We start from the raw sequence: 14,633 nt of genomic DNA on the forward strand, positions 1-14,633 counted from the left end.
GTACCCTTCCCCAGATCTGTGCCTCGACACAATCCTGTCTCGGAGCCCTACGGACAATTCCTTTGACCTCATGGCTTGGTTTTTGATCTGACATACATTGGCTACTGTGGGACCTTATATAGACAGGTGTGTGCCTTTCCAAATCATGTCCAATCAATTGAAATTACCACAGGTGGAATCCAATCAACTTGTAGAAACATCTCAAGGATGATCAATGGAAACAGGATGCACCTGAGCTTTGTCATTATGGGGTATTGTGTGTAGATTGCTAAAAAATATATTAATTTAATCAATTTTAAAATAAGGCTGTAACGTAACAAAATGTGGAAAAAGTCAAGGGCTCTGAATACTTTCCGAATGCACTGTATATATATATATATATATATATATATATAAATGTTTTAGCAAAAAAAAAATCATTATCATAATTTTCACAAATTCCGAGTGTTATTTCGACTTCATATTGTGGATATATCATTTAAAAAAACAGGACAACCACGTTTTTAACTGCACTGCCCCTTTTATTTATGTCACTGTTGTTTTGAGCCGACTTTGCCGTCGCCCGAACAGGACACCTGGCTCACGCCCACGATGTCCCTGTTCCAAATCGAATGCAATCAACGCTAAACCGGTTCACCGGGGCATGTCCGGGGCGTTAATAGAATCCCCTCACTGAGACAGTTTTTGGGCGCGTGCCCAGTATCCTCATTTGGCCCGAGTTGTCTTGCACGGCGCCTGCGTTGTAGAGAAAGGTTTCTTGCTGGTTGCCTCTCGCGGCCTTAATTGTGTAAATTCGGCTTCCGGAGCTAGCTACTTTCTGTAATAGCAAGAGAAGACCGGTCGACATAGAGTATTGCATATTGCCTTAAATTAGCTAGTGTAAGGAAATATGAGAAGGATATGTTTGTTTAAAATCGTAACAGCCATACATAGCTAGCTACTTCTAACGGTCGCTTGTTAGCCAACTCACAGTCTAGTTATCGCCGACATCTAAAAGCTAGCTAACGAGTTTAGCTTTGCGCTAGCAAATGCTAACCCTTCCTAGCGTTACGTTGCTTGCCTACGTTGGATATTGTTATTTACCTGCTTGCTTAACTAGGTCTATGAGACTGCTGGAAACCATATGGTCCTACCTCATCACTGTAGCAAGCTAGGTGAATAATTTGGTTGGCATGATATATGTGTGGGTGTAACGTTAATTCCCGAGTCCGGGCAAGAAGTACCCGGAAGGGAAGAGCAGCTGCCACTTTTGCTGATGTATGATCAAGCTAACGTTATAACTGTAGACAATAGCGAATAGTTGCAGCGATTAGACTGTGTGGGACCCGGCAATCAAGCTTTCAAGTCTAATTTGGGATAAATGGTTTGAAAAGAAGAAAGGTGAGTCTCTAACTAGTCTGTCATCACCACATCCACTGAAGGCCTGGCTTGCTTATCCATGTTTTGGATGGGGGGTCTGGGCAGTAGCTAGCTAGAAAATTGGGCAGTAACCCAGCCAACTAACGCTAGCTTGCTAACCTAGCCAGAATGTTTAGCTAGCTAGCTAACACCGACAAAGTAACGGTAACGTAGTTTAGCTACTGTAGTTTGATAACATTGATTAGCTAACCAGTTTAACTAATTTAGCTAACCAACACGTTTTTGAATTTGGATTATCACCAAGTAATTAGTCATCAGGTTAGCCAATCAACTTCTAGCTATTTTGTTTTTTACATAGTGACCGTAACGTAATGTGGCCTAGCAGTAAGGATGTCATGTAATACAGTTAGCATAGCTAACGTTAGTCACATAACTACTAGCTGGCTAGGCATTTTAATTATTGGGCAATTTTCTAGGTTAACTACCACAAATCATTTGGTAACCATTTTGAATTTTCAGCGCTCTAAAATCAATATAGTTCGCCAGCTTGTAGTCCTAAAGACCGGAAATGAGTTACCGCTGGTTCGTTCAGCCATTCCTATGTGGAAAATTAATGGGGTTTTGGAATAAACGTCGAAAATAAGATCTGAGGCTGACACAAGCTTGGGATATCTTATACGTTTTGTTCTATGATATAATATTAGTCAGTTAACATGACCTTTATGAATTATAAAGCCATTATGTGTTTTTTTAAATTACATAAATGCTTCAAAATTCACAAAAAGTGTTGTTAGCTGACGAAGATTCTTATAGACCAATCGTGTAAGATCTCCTAAGCCTGTGTTTACCACAAACGTTATTTTCGTATTTTATCCCCAAATCCTATTTATTTACCCATAGGCTTTGGCCAACCAGCCATGGCAGAGTTAGTGCATACAAAAAGATGCCATTACTATTGCTCTCTAGGTTACTGATGGCAGCTGTTAGCTGGCTATGCTAACGTTAGCTAGATGAGTTTGCTAACCAACTGCTAGCTAGTTAGCTAACAATAGTCAGGCAACTAGCTACCTACAATAATATTTGTTTATCAGTACACAGGCGAAAGTAAGTCATATTTAGGTTCGCCAGCCTTGTGTCCCATGTTGTGGGGAGGAGAGCATAAACACACAAATCATTGGGCCAGTTCGTTTTGCATGGCTGGTGCCCCAGGTGGGTGGAGATTTCACTTAAAGACATACTCCGGAACTACTGTCTTACAGCAGAGAGACAGCAATAATGTGGTGCACATATATACTCGTGACTCGAGAGTACTTAGGTGTATGCAATTTTGAGGGATCACTTTTGGCTTGTGAGTGCTACTTTAAGAATTCCTGGCTAAAAAGTATACTAAAGTACCGGAGAATCTCTTTAAGGACCAATGGAATGGTCTAAAATGTGTAAAATCTGCCCTCCTGGGGCACTGGGCCATTAAAAATAACTCACCCATTGGCAAGTGAAGTGAGATGGCTAACGTGATCATCCTAGTAGTAGTACATAGTGTTTTGGTGCATGGCCGCCATCAATGTTGTCAGCTAGGGACTGTATGTACAGGTCCATGTTAATTTGTTGATCTTAGAATGCTTACTTCACACTGTTGCGTTTCAAGATTGACGTAGGTAGCTAGCTATGTCAATGGATGGACAAATTAACTAACCATCAACTTGTGGGCGGATAAGTTTAACGGAATACTGTGGCCATGTTCTTAGATAACTAACCTCCAACCATGTGCACAAAGTGGAGAAATAACCAATAACAACAATTGTCTTTAATCTACTTCACTTATCGAAGGCCTGATAGTCTTTTGCCTTTCACATGTGGCCACCCATGTGGTTTACCTGGAGAAATCACAATTTCTGTCACCAATTGCCATTCTGCCTCTCCTGTCCCCACTACCTCCATCCAGTCCCCTGTGTCTGTCTGTAGGCTACACCACTTTAAGCTAATGGAGTGGATTGCTAATAAAAGTGCAGCGATAGCACTGTAGCATGGCAGCATGCCAGAGATGGAGGCTGAAGTCATCCAGGATATGACTATGGATGTGTTCCAAATGGAACCATATTCCTTATATAGTGCACTACTTTTGATCAGGACCCATAGGGCTTAGGGTGCCATTTGGGACACATACTATGAGGGGTGGTAGCTTACAGCTCTGAAGCCTCAGCCAAAAGCATGTTCTCTGTGTCTTAATTTAAACACTTTATGTAGTGCCCTGTTAACAACACATTCATCTGATGGTTGGTTTTATCAGTGTCTCTCTCTCCCATTTTAATTGCTAGACAGACACAGGCACATAGCAGTCCGTCTGGCTGTCAGCGAATGCAATGAGTCTCTCAAAGCGGAGCGAGTGATGAGGGAGGAGGGGGCAGGTGACCTGCCAGGCGAGACCAGATTGTTGACAGCGCACTTTTCTCATGCAGAAAGGATTGGGGATGGGGCGTGGGCTGATCTGACAGGCAGGGAGAGAGGGATTGAGGGTGAGAGGAGAATGATAGATAGATGGAGAGAGAGGAGAGGATGGTGAGAGGAGACAGTTCATTTTGCAGTCTGTGACTGCCTGAAAAGCGGATTCTATGTTATTCAATGCAGTATTAGGCCTGCTAGGCACTTAATATCCCTGGAAAATGCCTTCAGTGATGAGATCAATATATGGTTAACAGGAAGTATTTATACACAGAAACATTGTGAACAACATGTTATTGTTCTGTATCTGTCCTGTATCCCTCTCCTGGTCTGTTATAGGCTATTTGTTTTTTAATACATCCCAAATGGCATCCTATCCCCTAAATAGTGCACTACTTTTAAACAGCTCCTTATGGGCCCTGGTCAAAAGTAGTGCTCTACATAGCGAACAGCCCTGTTTTCTGTGTCCTGGGCCTGATCTGATCTATGGAAAGTAGTTTTATTGATTTGTTCTATTGTGTTTCAGCCCAGCACTGATTTAGCAGGATCACGATCACCACCACAGCCATTCTGCCTCTCCTGTCCCCACTACCTCCATCCAGTCCCCTGTGTCTGTCTGTCTGCTCTGAGAGCGAGCGGTCTATCTGGGCTATACAGAGAAACGAAGGACAACACAGCCGAGATTGAAGCACCAGCACTGACTGACAGATTTTAGTCTCTAGAGACCACACGAAGGACTTAGACAGCGAGAGAGAGCCCAGTTGGAGGGCAACTACCTGCGCCACTCTTAACACTAATAGGGTAAACAACCTGATTTGATCTCCCTGCATCCTCTGTCTTCTCATCCCTAACAGGGGAACAGAAGGAGGAGGAGTTGCTACTTTTGCTGCAGAGGTCCTCTTTAACCTGGTCCTGGGACACAGCATATTGTTTTGTTCAACACCCCTGCTCAGTACTGCCCTACCCACATCAGCCAACGGTGGTGTCACAAAGCAGACGGGTCTCTGTCCCCTACTCTGTCGTCACTTTGATTTATTCTCTCATTTTTTCCCAGTTGGTTTTGAGTCAACACCTGCCGACATCAGCCATCACAAAGCAGCGGGGTCTCTTTCTGTAGGACTGCAGTAGCTTTTAGGCTATTTATTCTCACATTTTTTTCCCCGTTTGGTTTTGGAGCCCGGTTATTTTACCGGCTGCTTGAACTGCTGAAACTGGGGCGCGATTCATGGGATGCAACCATGTCGGATCTCAGTGAGCGCAGGCCGGTCAACACGGACTATGCGGTCTCCCTGCTGGAGCAGCTCAAGTTCTTCTATGAACAGAAGTTACTGACTGACGTGGTGCTGCTGGTGGAGGACAACGAGTTCCCATGTCACAAGATGGTGCTGGCCACATGTAGCTCCTATTTCAGGTGAGTTAACTCAGTTTGCTGGTCGCTATTCCCTATGGAGTGCACTACTTTTGGAGTGCACTATAGGCCCTAGTAGTGCACTGTACTGTCAGAAGATGGTCTTGGTCAGGTGAGTCACTGAGGCGTCTTCTGGGCTGTTCTGTTCAACAGAACGTCACGTACCAGTACTACAGGACAGCAGTTTGTGACCATGATGCAGGCCTACCCCCTGGCCTGCCTGAGCAGGCCTATTTGGGAACACATTAGGTTGCTCCTGGGCTGTGTCTGAAATGGCACCCTATTTCCCTATATAGTGCACTTCTTACTATATAAGGAACAGGGTGCCATTTGGGACAGACCTCTGGGCTTACTGTAGCGTGTGTGTATTTGTGTTGGGGAGATGGAACTGTGAAATGGTTGGTTTATGTAAATACTGGAAAGGACAATGTAGGCCTATGTCGGAAACATGACAAGCATTAGTCTGACACTCTTACGATTAAGCTACATGGACCATGTTCTCCCTGAAGTTATAGTGTGCGTTTCAAATTGTACCCTATTCCTTCTATATTCCACTACTTTTGACCAGGCACCATAGGGAATAAGGTGCCATTTGGGACACAGCCATGGTCAAATAGTGTTTGTTGTTTACTATGAAATATAGAGCTTTGTGTTACTGTTTGTCCCTAAAATGTCAGCTCCTACTTCTGTGTTTGCGTCAGTTATTAACCACTAGGTAGTAGTTGTCGTAGTAGTACGCAGAAACAAATGATGCAATTTTAATCTGTGGCTCAAGAGAAGGTAGACCCAGGGGGCTCATTCAGAAGCACAACATTACATAGCTGAAGTGTAGCACTGCAGTGGAGAGTGGAGATGATGACTGGGCAGTTTACATCCCAAATGGCACCCTATTCCCTAAATAGTGCACACATGTTGAACAGAGCCCTAAGAGGAATAGCCAACTGAAGCTCCTCTAGGAACTAATCCATCACTCTATCCCTCTTCTCCCCACCTCTCTCTCTCCCCCCTTCCACCTCTCTCTCTCCCCCCCTTCCACCTCTCTCTCTCACTCATATTTACATGACAGCAGCTTGTGTAGCCTAGTCTTTGAACACAGACATTCCTAGTAAAGATCCAGCAGACAAATGTACTGGCTGCTCTCACACCCACCTATTCATCATCCTCCTCACTGATTCCTACGCACACCACTTGTTATCCGGTGACAACATGCAAAGCAGTTCCCCTCTTTAAGGTTCAGAGGTATCCATTCTGTTGCTCTTGACGCGGTCTGGCTCTCCCCCTTTCTCCCCCCTTCCCTCCCCCCTTCTCTCCCCTCCTCGAGAGGTGTCCCTTCTCTCCCTCTTGGCACTCTCTGGCTCTCGTCCCTTCCTCGCTGCAGTTAAAGGGGAGCCGTGGGGGGCTCTGGCGTACTTATATTAGTAAGAAAACCCTTGTCATGCAGGCAAGCAGAGCTGTGTCGGTGAGGGGGGTGGGGTATGAGCGAGATGGAGGAGACAGAGGATGCCTGCAAGGTTGTGTAACATCCAGGCCAGATCCCTGGCAGATCCTGCTGTGAGCAGTACACACACACAGGTTTTGGTGACATATTGTTTTGAAGGACAAAGGCAGTGTCACAGGCAGCTGTGTGTGTGTCAGGAAGGCTTGGAGGGAGGGGGAGGCTGGGGAAGAGAGGGAGACTAGGAGAGAGGGCTATGACAGGCTGGCTGGGGGGGTGTTGTTGAGCCACAGAGCAGAGGAGAGGGCATGCTCTGGTCTAGTGCCTGAGAAGTCCAACTGGGGCTGTTGGGAGTCAGTGTGTTACCTACCTCTGACTGTTGCATGCTGGAGCCCCAGTCAGACAAATGGATGTTGTAGATCGATCGATCAGGGTTTCCCAAACTCGTCCTGGACCTCCCACGTTTTGGTTTTTGTCCTAGCACTACAAGGCTGATTGAAATAATCAAAGCTTGATGATGAGTTGGTTATTTGAATCAGCTGTGAATGCTTGGGCAAAAACCAAAACGTGCACCCAGGGGGGGGGACCCAGGACCGAGTTTGAGAAACCCTGTTGTAGATGACTGTCTAATATGTTATGCTCAGTGTCTGTCACAATACAACATGCTTTACTTCGCCCATAGCAGTAAACTAGTGCTTTAATAAAGATGTGAAATCACTGAATTTTGATATGGACAACATTTTAATGATGAGCTGACTGATTACTGATCCCTGTCCCTCCAACCCTGTTCTCTCTCTCTCTCTCAAGGGCAATGTTTATGAGTGGTCTGTCTGAGAGTAAACAGACTAATGTTCACCTGAGGAATGTGGACCCTGCCACTCTCCAGATCATCATCACCTACGCCTATACAGGCAACCTGGCTATCAATGACAGCACTGTGGAGCCACTCTATGAGACCGCATGCTTCCTACAGGTATGGTACCAGTCTCCTATCCATCCACCCCCCCCCCCCTACTCCTCTGGGTCTCAACATTACTCTATTAATCTGAACATCTGATCTACAGAGGTAGACGTATCCTACTCTACCCACTTACTACCATGTCTGTCCTTGTGAGTCTTGTCTAATGACTACATCACATCACTGACCCTCCTATTTCTGATCAGTGGACTCTGAGGAATGAGGAGTATGTATAGGCAAATGGACAGTGATTGTGATTCTTCTTAGTAATATAGTTGTGATATTGATCTTGTTTTTCAAGCAGTAGCTAGTTCTCTATAATACCACTCTGACCCTGCTCCCCTCCCCCTGTCTAGGTAGAGGATGTGCTACTGCAGTGCAGGGACTACCTGGTGAAGAAGATCCACGCAGACAACTGTGTCCGGATGCTGAGCATCGGGGATCTGTTCTCCTGTGTGGAGCTGAAACAGAGCGCAAAGCGCATGGTGGAACACAAGTTCCCCGTAGTGTACCACCAGGAGGCCTTCCTACAGCTGTCCCACGAGCTGCTGGTCGACGTACTGTGCTCAGACAACCTCAACGTGGAGAAGGTGGGTACACACTATTCTGTTTATATGTACTTATGTACTTTCTACATACTTAGAAATATTCCTACAGGTATATGTACTCTCTACTCTGTCTTAATGTTGTTGGTTGTATGTGTATTTCTTATCCCTGAGCTGTAAAGCAAGTTACCCCTATGGGATAAGAATACGGATTCTGGCTACACAAAGTGACTGCTTGTAAAACTGATACCTATGGTGCTGTCACGATGTAGTATGTTTGATGTTCAAATATTCTCTTTTCTCTTAGGAGGAGACTGTGAGGGAGGCTGCCATGCTGTGGCTGGAGTACAACATGGAGGCTAGGTCCCAGTACCTGTCCTCAGTTCTCAGCCAGATCCGCATCGATGCTCTCTCCGAGGTGACTCAGCGTGCCTGGTTCCAGGGCCTACCGCCTAACGACAAGTCTGTCGTAGTGCAGGGCCTCTACAAGTCCATGCCCAAGTTCTTCAAACCCCGCCTGGGCATGACCAAGGAGGAGATGCTCATCTTCATGGAGGCCACGTCAGAGTGGCCGGCCGACATGGGTCACGTGATGACGGGCCCCAACCACACAGTGGTATGTTACAGCCCACAGGCCGAGAAGGTCTACAAGCTCAGCAACCCGCCCGGCGATCTCCAGAAGGTTGGGACGCTCGTCACACCCGACAACGACGTGTTCATCGCTGGCGGGCAGATCCCGCTGAAGAACTCGATCGCCAACCACGGGAAGAGCGGTGGAAAGCTACAGGCGGTGTTCCGATCAGTGGATAGCTTCTTCTGGTTTGACGCCCAGCAGAATGCATGGGTGCCCAAGACGCCCATGCTGTGTGCCCGCATCAAGCCCTCTCTGGTCTACTGCGAGGGGTATATCTACGCCATCGGGGGGGACAACGTGGGCGGGGAGCTGAATAAACGTACCGTAGAGCGCTACGACTGTGAGAAAGATGAGTGGGCCATGATGAGCCCTCTCCCCTGCGCCTGGAACTGGACCACGTCCGTAGCAGCCCACGACTGTATCTACGTGATGACCCACGACCTCATGTACTGCTACTTCCCCCGCGCTGACACCTGGGTAGAGATGGCCATGAGGAAGACCAGTCGCTGCTTCGCCTCCGCCGCCACATTCGGTGACCTCATCTTCTACATCGGGGGGCTCCACGTCGTCTCCAACTCGGGTGTCCGCATGCCCACCAGCACCATCGACGGCTCTTCCGTCACTGTGGAGATCTACGACGTCGGCAAGAACGAGTGGCGCCTGGCTGCCAACATCCCCGCCAAGCGCTATTCGGACCCGTGCGTGCGGGCTGTGGTGCTCCTTGGCTCTCTGTGCATCTTCATGCGCGAGACTCACATGAACGAGCGCGCCAAGTACGCCATCTACCAGTACGACCTGGAGCTCGACCGCTGGTACCTGAGGCAGCCCGTGTCTGAGCGCGTGCTCTGGGACCTGGGGAAGGACTTCCGCTGCGCCGTGGGGAAGCTGTACCCATCCTGTCTGGAAGAATCCCCATGGAAACCACCCACCTACCTGTTCTCCCCCGACGGGGCCGAGGAGTTTGAGGTGGACGGGGAGATGGTCTCCCTCCCTCACATATAGCTCTTAACCTTTCACCTCTCTGCCCCCAAACTGTGTCCCCGACTTGAACTCTGGATGTGACATGTTGAGGGATGGACCTGAAGGCCAGGGGGGAAGGTTTGATGTCTGTCTGTTCCAGAGGGATCTGAGAGCTACAAGGCTGTTCTGGCTGCCTGCATGGCTGGCTGTTGCTGACAAACTATACAAAGCCTCAGACGTTCAAAATATAGGTGAAAAACGATTCCCCTCAAAATACTAGTAATATGGGAAAAAAATAGTTTTCTGTTTTTTCTTTTGTCCGTTGCAACTTCAAGTCTGTTATACTGTTTCTACAATGTGATAATTGAAAGTCGACTGATTTGTGATGATGCACTTACGGGCGAAAAGCTCCTTTGAATAACTGTAGCAAATTCCCCCAACCTCCTGGTCTCTCTCTCTCATATATATCACCACTGTTGTAAACCCACATCCATCTCTCCTAGGGACACCTGGCCTGTGTCCCAGCCATATGGTACCCTATTCCCTAAGTAGTGCACTAAATAGGTAATAAGGTACCATTTGGGATGCTCCTGGTGTAGGAACATACAGGGCTGAGTGTTGGGGGTGAGTAGGTAGTAGGCCTAGTGTTGGGGGGTGAGTAGGTAGTAGGCCTAGTGTTGGGGGGTGAGTAGGTAGTAGGCCTAGTGTTGGGGGGTGAGTAGGTAGTAGGCCTAGTGTTGGGGGGTGAGTAGGTAGTAGGCCGAGTGTTGGGGGGTGAGTAGGTAGTAGGCCGAGTGTTGGGGGGTGAGTAGGTAGTAGGCAGAGTGTTGGGGGGTGAGTAGGTAGTAGGCCGAGTGTTGGGGGGTGAGTAGGTAGTAGGCCTAGTGTTGGGGGGTGAGTAGGTAGTAGGCCTAGTGGCGGTAACAGGGAGGTACGGGAGAGAAGGGGTTCTAGGTGGTGACTGCAGGTCCAGTCACTAGCCTTTTCTTCTTCACCTCTGTTCCAGACACGCAACCCCCTGCCTCTCCCCTCAGTCCTCTAGTCCCCTGCCTCTCCCCTCAGTCCTCTAGTCCCCTGCCTCTCCCCTCAGTCCTCTAGTCCCCTGCCTCTCCCCTCAGTCCTCTAGTCCCCTGCCTCTCCCCTCAGTCCTCTAGTCCCCTGCCTCTCCCCTCAGTCCTCTAGTCCCCTGCCTCTCCCCTCAGTCCTCTAGTCCCCTGCTCACACTAGCACCACTGTCTGTCTCTTAGGCCGCCTCCCAAATGGCACCCTATTCCCTACACAGTGCACTACTTTTGACCAGGGTGCAAAGGGCCACCATAGGCTTGTTGAGCTGGCCCATAGAGATCTTGCCAAAAGTAGTGTCCTATATAGGGTGCCATTTGGGAGGCATCCTTAGTCAATCTCTCTGGACACAGGTCTTCCACAGAGCTAGCCAGCAGTTTACAGAACAGAGTTTACTCTAACCAACCGCCATCTCATTGTCGTGATAGGAGGATTTATGCCGGCTCTTCTCTCTTAGTTTTTAATTTGATTTTGACAAGCGCGGGTCTCTGCAACAACACACGCCTCCTTCACTCTATCTCAATACTCTCATCAACCATAGATTTTTGGGCTCATGCATTTTTTTTCTTCCCAAGCTGCTGAAATATATAAATATATATTTTTCATATGTTTATAAAAGACAAATTGTTTGTGTGGGGAAAATAACCAGGTTCTATTTTGTATTAGTCTTTTTTAATTTAATATCAGACATTACTGTAGTGTGATTGTGTTTAGGTATCCACCCCCCCATCATATTATTTTCTTGTGAGTGGAATATTGAGGAATCTTGCTGCTGATTGGGTCTGAAAAGGAAGGAGAGGGCTGGCCCAGGGCTGTTGCTATGGAAATTGTCCCGGCAACCACTAGCAGTAGTGGAGACAGAATGGAGGATGGTATGGGAGGGAAGGAGCAGACGGAGCTGCTTCATGGTTTTAACCTTAACATGAGCACAGGTGCTTCATGACAAACCTTACTAGCGTGTTTGGCTGCATCATGTTCCTTTGGCACTGTATTTTGAATGAACGTTAATTTATTAAAAAACATACCAAAACGTTCTCGAAAAAACAACTTGTTATTTTCACATGGGTTAATGAAGCACACTTGATTTTGTCTTAAACATGTCACAAAATGTATTCATACCCGTTAATCCAGTCAGTTCACAATTACAGACCTGTCATTATTTTACCAGCATTAGTTACTGAGCATATTGTTGATCAGGCAAGTTCTTAATAAAGGGTTGGGATTTAGCCTATGTTAAATTAAAATGTTGTTTCTCCATTCTCATGCGTTGCCTCACACCCAAAAGGCAGGCAGCATCCATCCACAGTCATTCACCCAGGCCCTCTGTCAGTACCACCTCTGAATAGCTGTGTGTCCCAAATTGCACCCTATTCCCTACATAGTGCACTACTTTCGACCAGGGCCTGTAGGGACTATGCAGGGTATAGGGTGCCATTTGTGACTGAACCGCTGAAGCCAAACAAACATCCCTCTACTGCTCTGCCCCCCTCCCCACCCACAGCTTTTGAGCTGATAATCTGAAAGTCATCCGTGAGGTCCCTGGGTTCGTGTATGTGATGTTGTTGAACTGAGGCACGTGGCTGCAGCCTGTTTTTGTCCGGCAGACCCTGCGCCTGCTACCACATGTCCTGGTACTCTCCCCTACCTCGCCCCCCACCGTCTTTTGTTTGGCTGACCTACATACAGTACGAACACAGACCAGACTATGAATATCTTGCTCTCTTTAACAGAAGCTTACAGGGGAAAATACTATTTTAATATTTTGTGTAGTAAATGTTTCTAAGAAGCTTACAGGAGAAATACTTTCCTTTCATTGTTTGTTTAGGTACAGAAGCAAAGATAAAAAGGCTGATTTCCATCTGTTTAAGTACAAAAGCTATGAGAAAGTCGATTTCCATCTGTCTTTTCATATTTAATGCAGCAATATAGCATAAACTAACTTTTTCACCCAAACATTTTGTGAATTTCAATTCACAATTTAGATACATTCATATTTTAAATACAATGTCAGATGAAAGAGAAAACACCTCAAAAACAAATAGTTTCATACTTAATGTCATTTTCAGAGTTCAACAGCAACAAATGGAGCATACAGTCAAAACACAGGCAATACGAATGACTCAGATTTTAGTTTAAAAGTCAAGACAGGAAATCAAGGAGATGATGGTCCAAAGTTCAGACAACCGGCAAAGATTTCGTTATTACAGTTTAAAAACTGGACCTGGGCCCATGTCCATAAAGCATCTCAGAGTAGGAGTGCTGATTTAGGATCAAGTTTGGCCTTTCAGATGTTAATTTATAAGGTTATATGGACAGGTGGGGTCCTGATCCTAGATCAGCACTCCTACTCAGACTTTTAGTGGATACAAGCCCAGGTCTCAAAGAGCATGCCTATAAAAGACATAACACATTTATTTTCTAAATATATGGATCTGTGCCTAACTGTTACAAACTTATCCAACAACTTCAATACAAACAGTTGGGGAAAAAGTTACAATATAGGCTACTAAGAGTACATAGAAATATAATCATCTTTCTTATGTGCAACCAATTCCCTACGTACAGCACTAGTTTTGGCAGTGCACTATCTAGGGAATAGGTTTAAAGGGCCTTAGTCAAAAGTAGTGACCTACAGTGGGGGAAAAAAGTATTTAGTCAGCCACCAATTGTGCAAGTTCTCCCACTTAAAAAGATGAGAGGCCTGTAATTTTCATCATAGGTACACGTCAACTATGACAGACAAATTGAGAGAAAAAAAATCCAGAAAATCACATTGTAGGATTTTTTTATGAATTTATTTGCAAATTATGGTGGAAAATAAGTATTTGGTCACCTACAAACAAGCAAGATTTCTGGCTCTCACAGACCTGTAACAACTTATTTAAGAGTCTCCTCTGTCCTCCACTCGTTACCTGTATTAATGGCACCTGTTTGAACTTGTTATCAGTATAAAAGACACCTGTCCACAACCTCAAACAGTCACACTCCAAACTCCACTATGGCCAAGACCAAAGAGCTGTCAAAGGACACCAGAAACAAAATTGTAGACCTGCACCAGGCTGGGAAGACTGAATCTGCAATAGGTAAGCAGCTTGGTTTGAAGAAATCAACTGTGGGAGCAATTATTAGGAAATGGAAGAAAAACAAGACCACTGATAATCTCCCTCGATCTGGGGCTCCACGCAAGATCTCACCCCGTGGGGTCAAAATGATCACAAGAACAGTGAGTAAAAATCCCAGAACCACACAGGGGGACCTAGTGAACGACCTGCAGAGAGCTGGGACCAAAGTAACAAAGCCTACCATCAGTAACACACTACGCCGCCAGGGACTCAAATCCTGCAGTGCCAGACGTGTCCCCCTGCTTAAGCCAGTACATGTCCAGGCCCATCTGAAGTTTGCTAGAGTGCATTTGGATGATCCAGAAGAGGATTGGGAGAATGTCATATGGTCAGATGAAACCAAAATATAACTTTTTGGTAAACTCAACTCGTCGTGTTTGGAGGACAAAGAATGCTGAGTTGCATCCAAAGAACACCATACCTACTGTGAAGCATGGGGGTGGAAACATCATGCTTTGGGGCTGTTTTTCTGCAAAGGGACCAGGACGACTGATCCGTGTAAAGGAAAGAATGAATGGGGCCATGTATCGTGAGATTTTGAGTGAAAACCTCCTTCCATCAGCAAGGGCATTGAAGATGAAACGTGGCTGGGTCTTTCAGCATGACAATGATCCCAAACACACCGCCCGGGCAACGAAGGAGTGGCTTCGTAAGAAGCATTTCAAGGTCCTGGAGTGGCCTAGCCAGTCTCCAGATCTCAACCCCATAGAA

General features: G+C 46.4%; 1 protein-coding gene across 2 annotated transcripts; it reads left to right on the forward strand.

The window, feature by feature from the left end:
* Positions 1-778: 778 nt before the first annotated feature.
* On the forward strand, positions 779-12,522 carry LOC311145605 (kelch repeat and BTB domain-containing protein 2-like). 2 transcript variants are annotated; one of them, XM_084181885.1, is made up of 5 exons: positions 779-1,380; positions 4,325-5,209; positions 7,449-7,614; positions 7,956-8,189; positions 8,452-12,522. In XM_084181885.1, exons 2-5 carry the CDS (start codon positions 5,037-5,039, stop codon positions 9,778-9,780), a joined length of 1,902 nt encoding a protein of 633 aa, XP_084038011.1. In that variant the 5' UTR covers positions 779-1,380; positions 4,325-5,036; the 3' UTR covers positions 9,781-12,522. The 2 variants fall into 2 exon arrangements, with proteins under 2 accessions (XP_084038011.1, XP_084038012.1); XM_084181886.1 differs by having other exon boundaries at positions 4,653-5,209.
* Positions 12,523-14,633: the final 2,111 nt, after the last annotated feature.

The sequence above is a fragment of the Coregonus lavaretus genome, assembly GCF_964263955.1.
Source record: "Coregonus lavaretus genome assembly, chromosome: 2".
Lineage (NCBI taxonomy): Eukaryota > Metazoa > Chordata > Actinopteri > Salmoniformes > Salmonidae > Coregonus > Coregonus lavaretus.

Excerpts from the sequence above, each read along its gene's own strand:
- LOC311145605 (XM_084181885.1), top strand. The coding sequence starts at position 5,037 with ATGTCGGATCTCAGTGAGCGCAGGCCGGTCAACACGGACTATGCGGTC. Across the intron at positions 5,210-7,448 it reads ACATGTAGCTCCTATTTCAG|GGCAATGTTTATGAGTGGTC; the intron begins GTGAGTTAACTC and ends CTCTCTCTCAAG. Across the intron at positions 8,190-8,451 it reads ACAACCTCAACGTGGAGAAG|GAGGAGACTGTGAGGGAGGC; the intron begins GTGGGTACACAC and ends CTTTTCTCTTAG.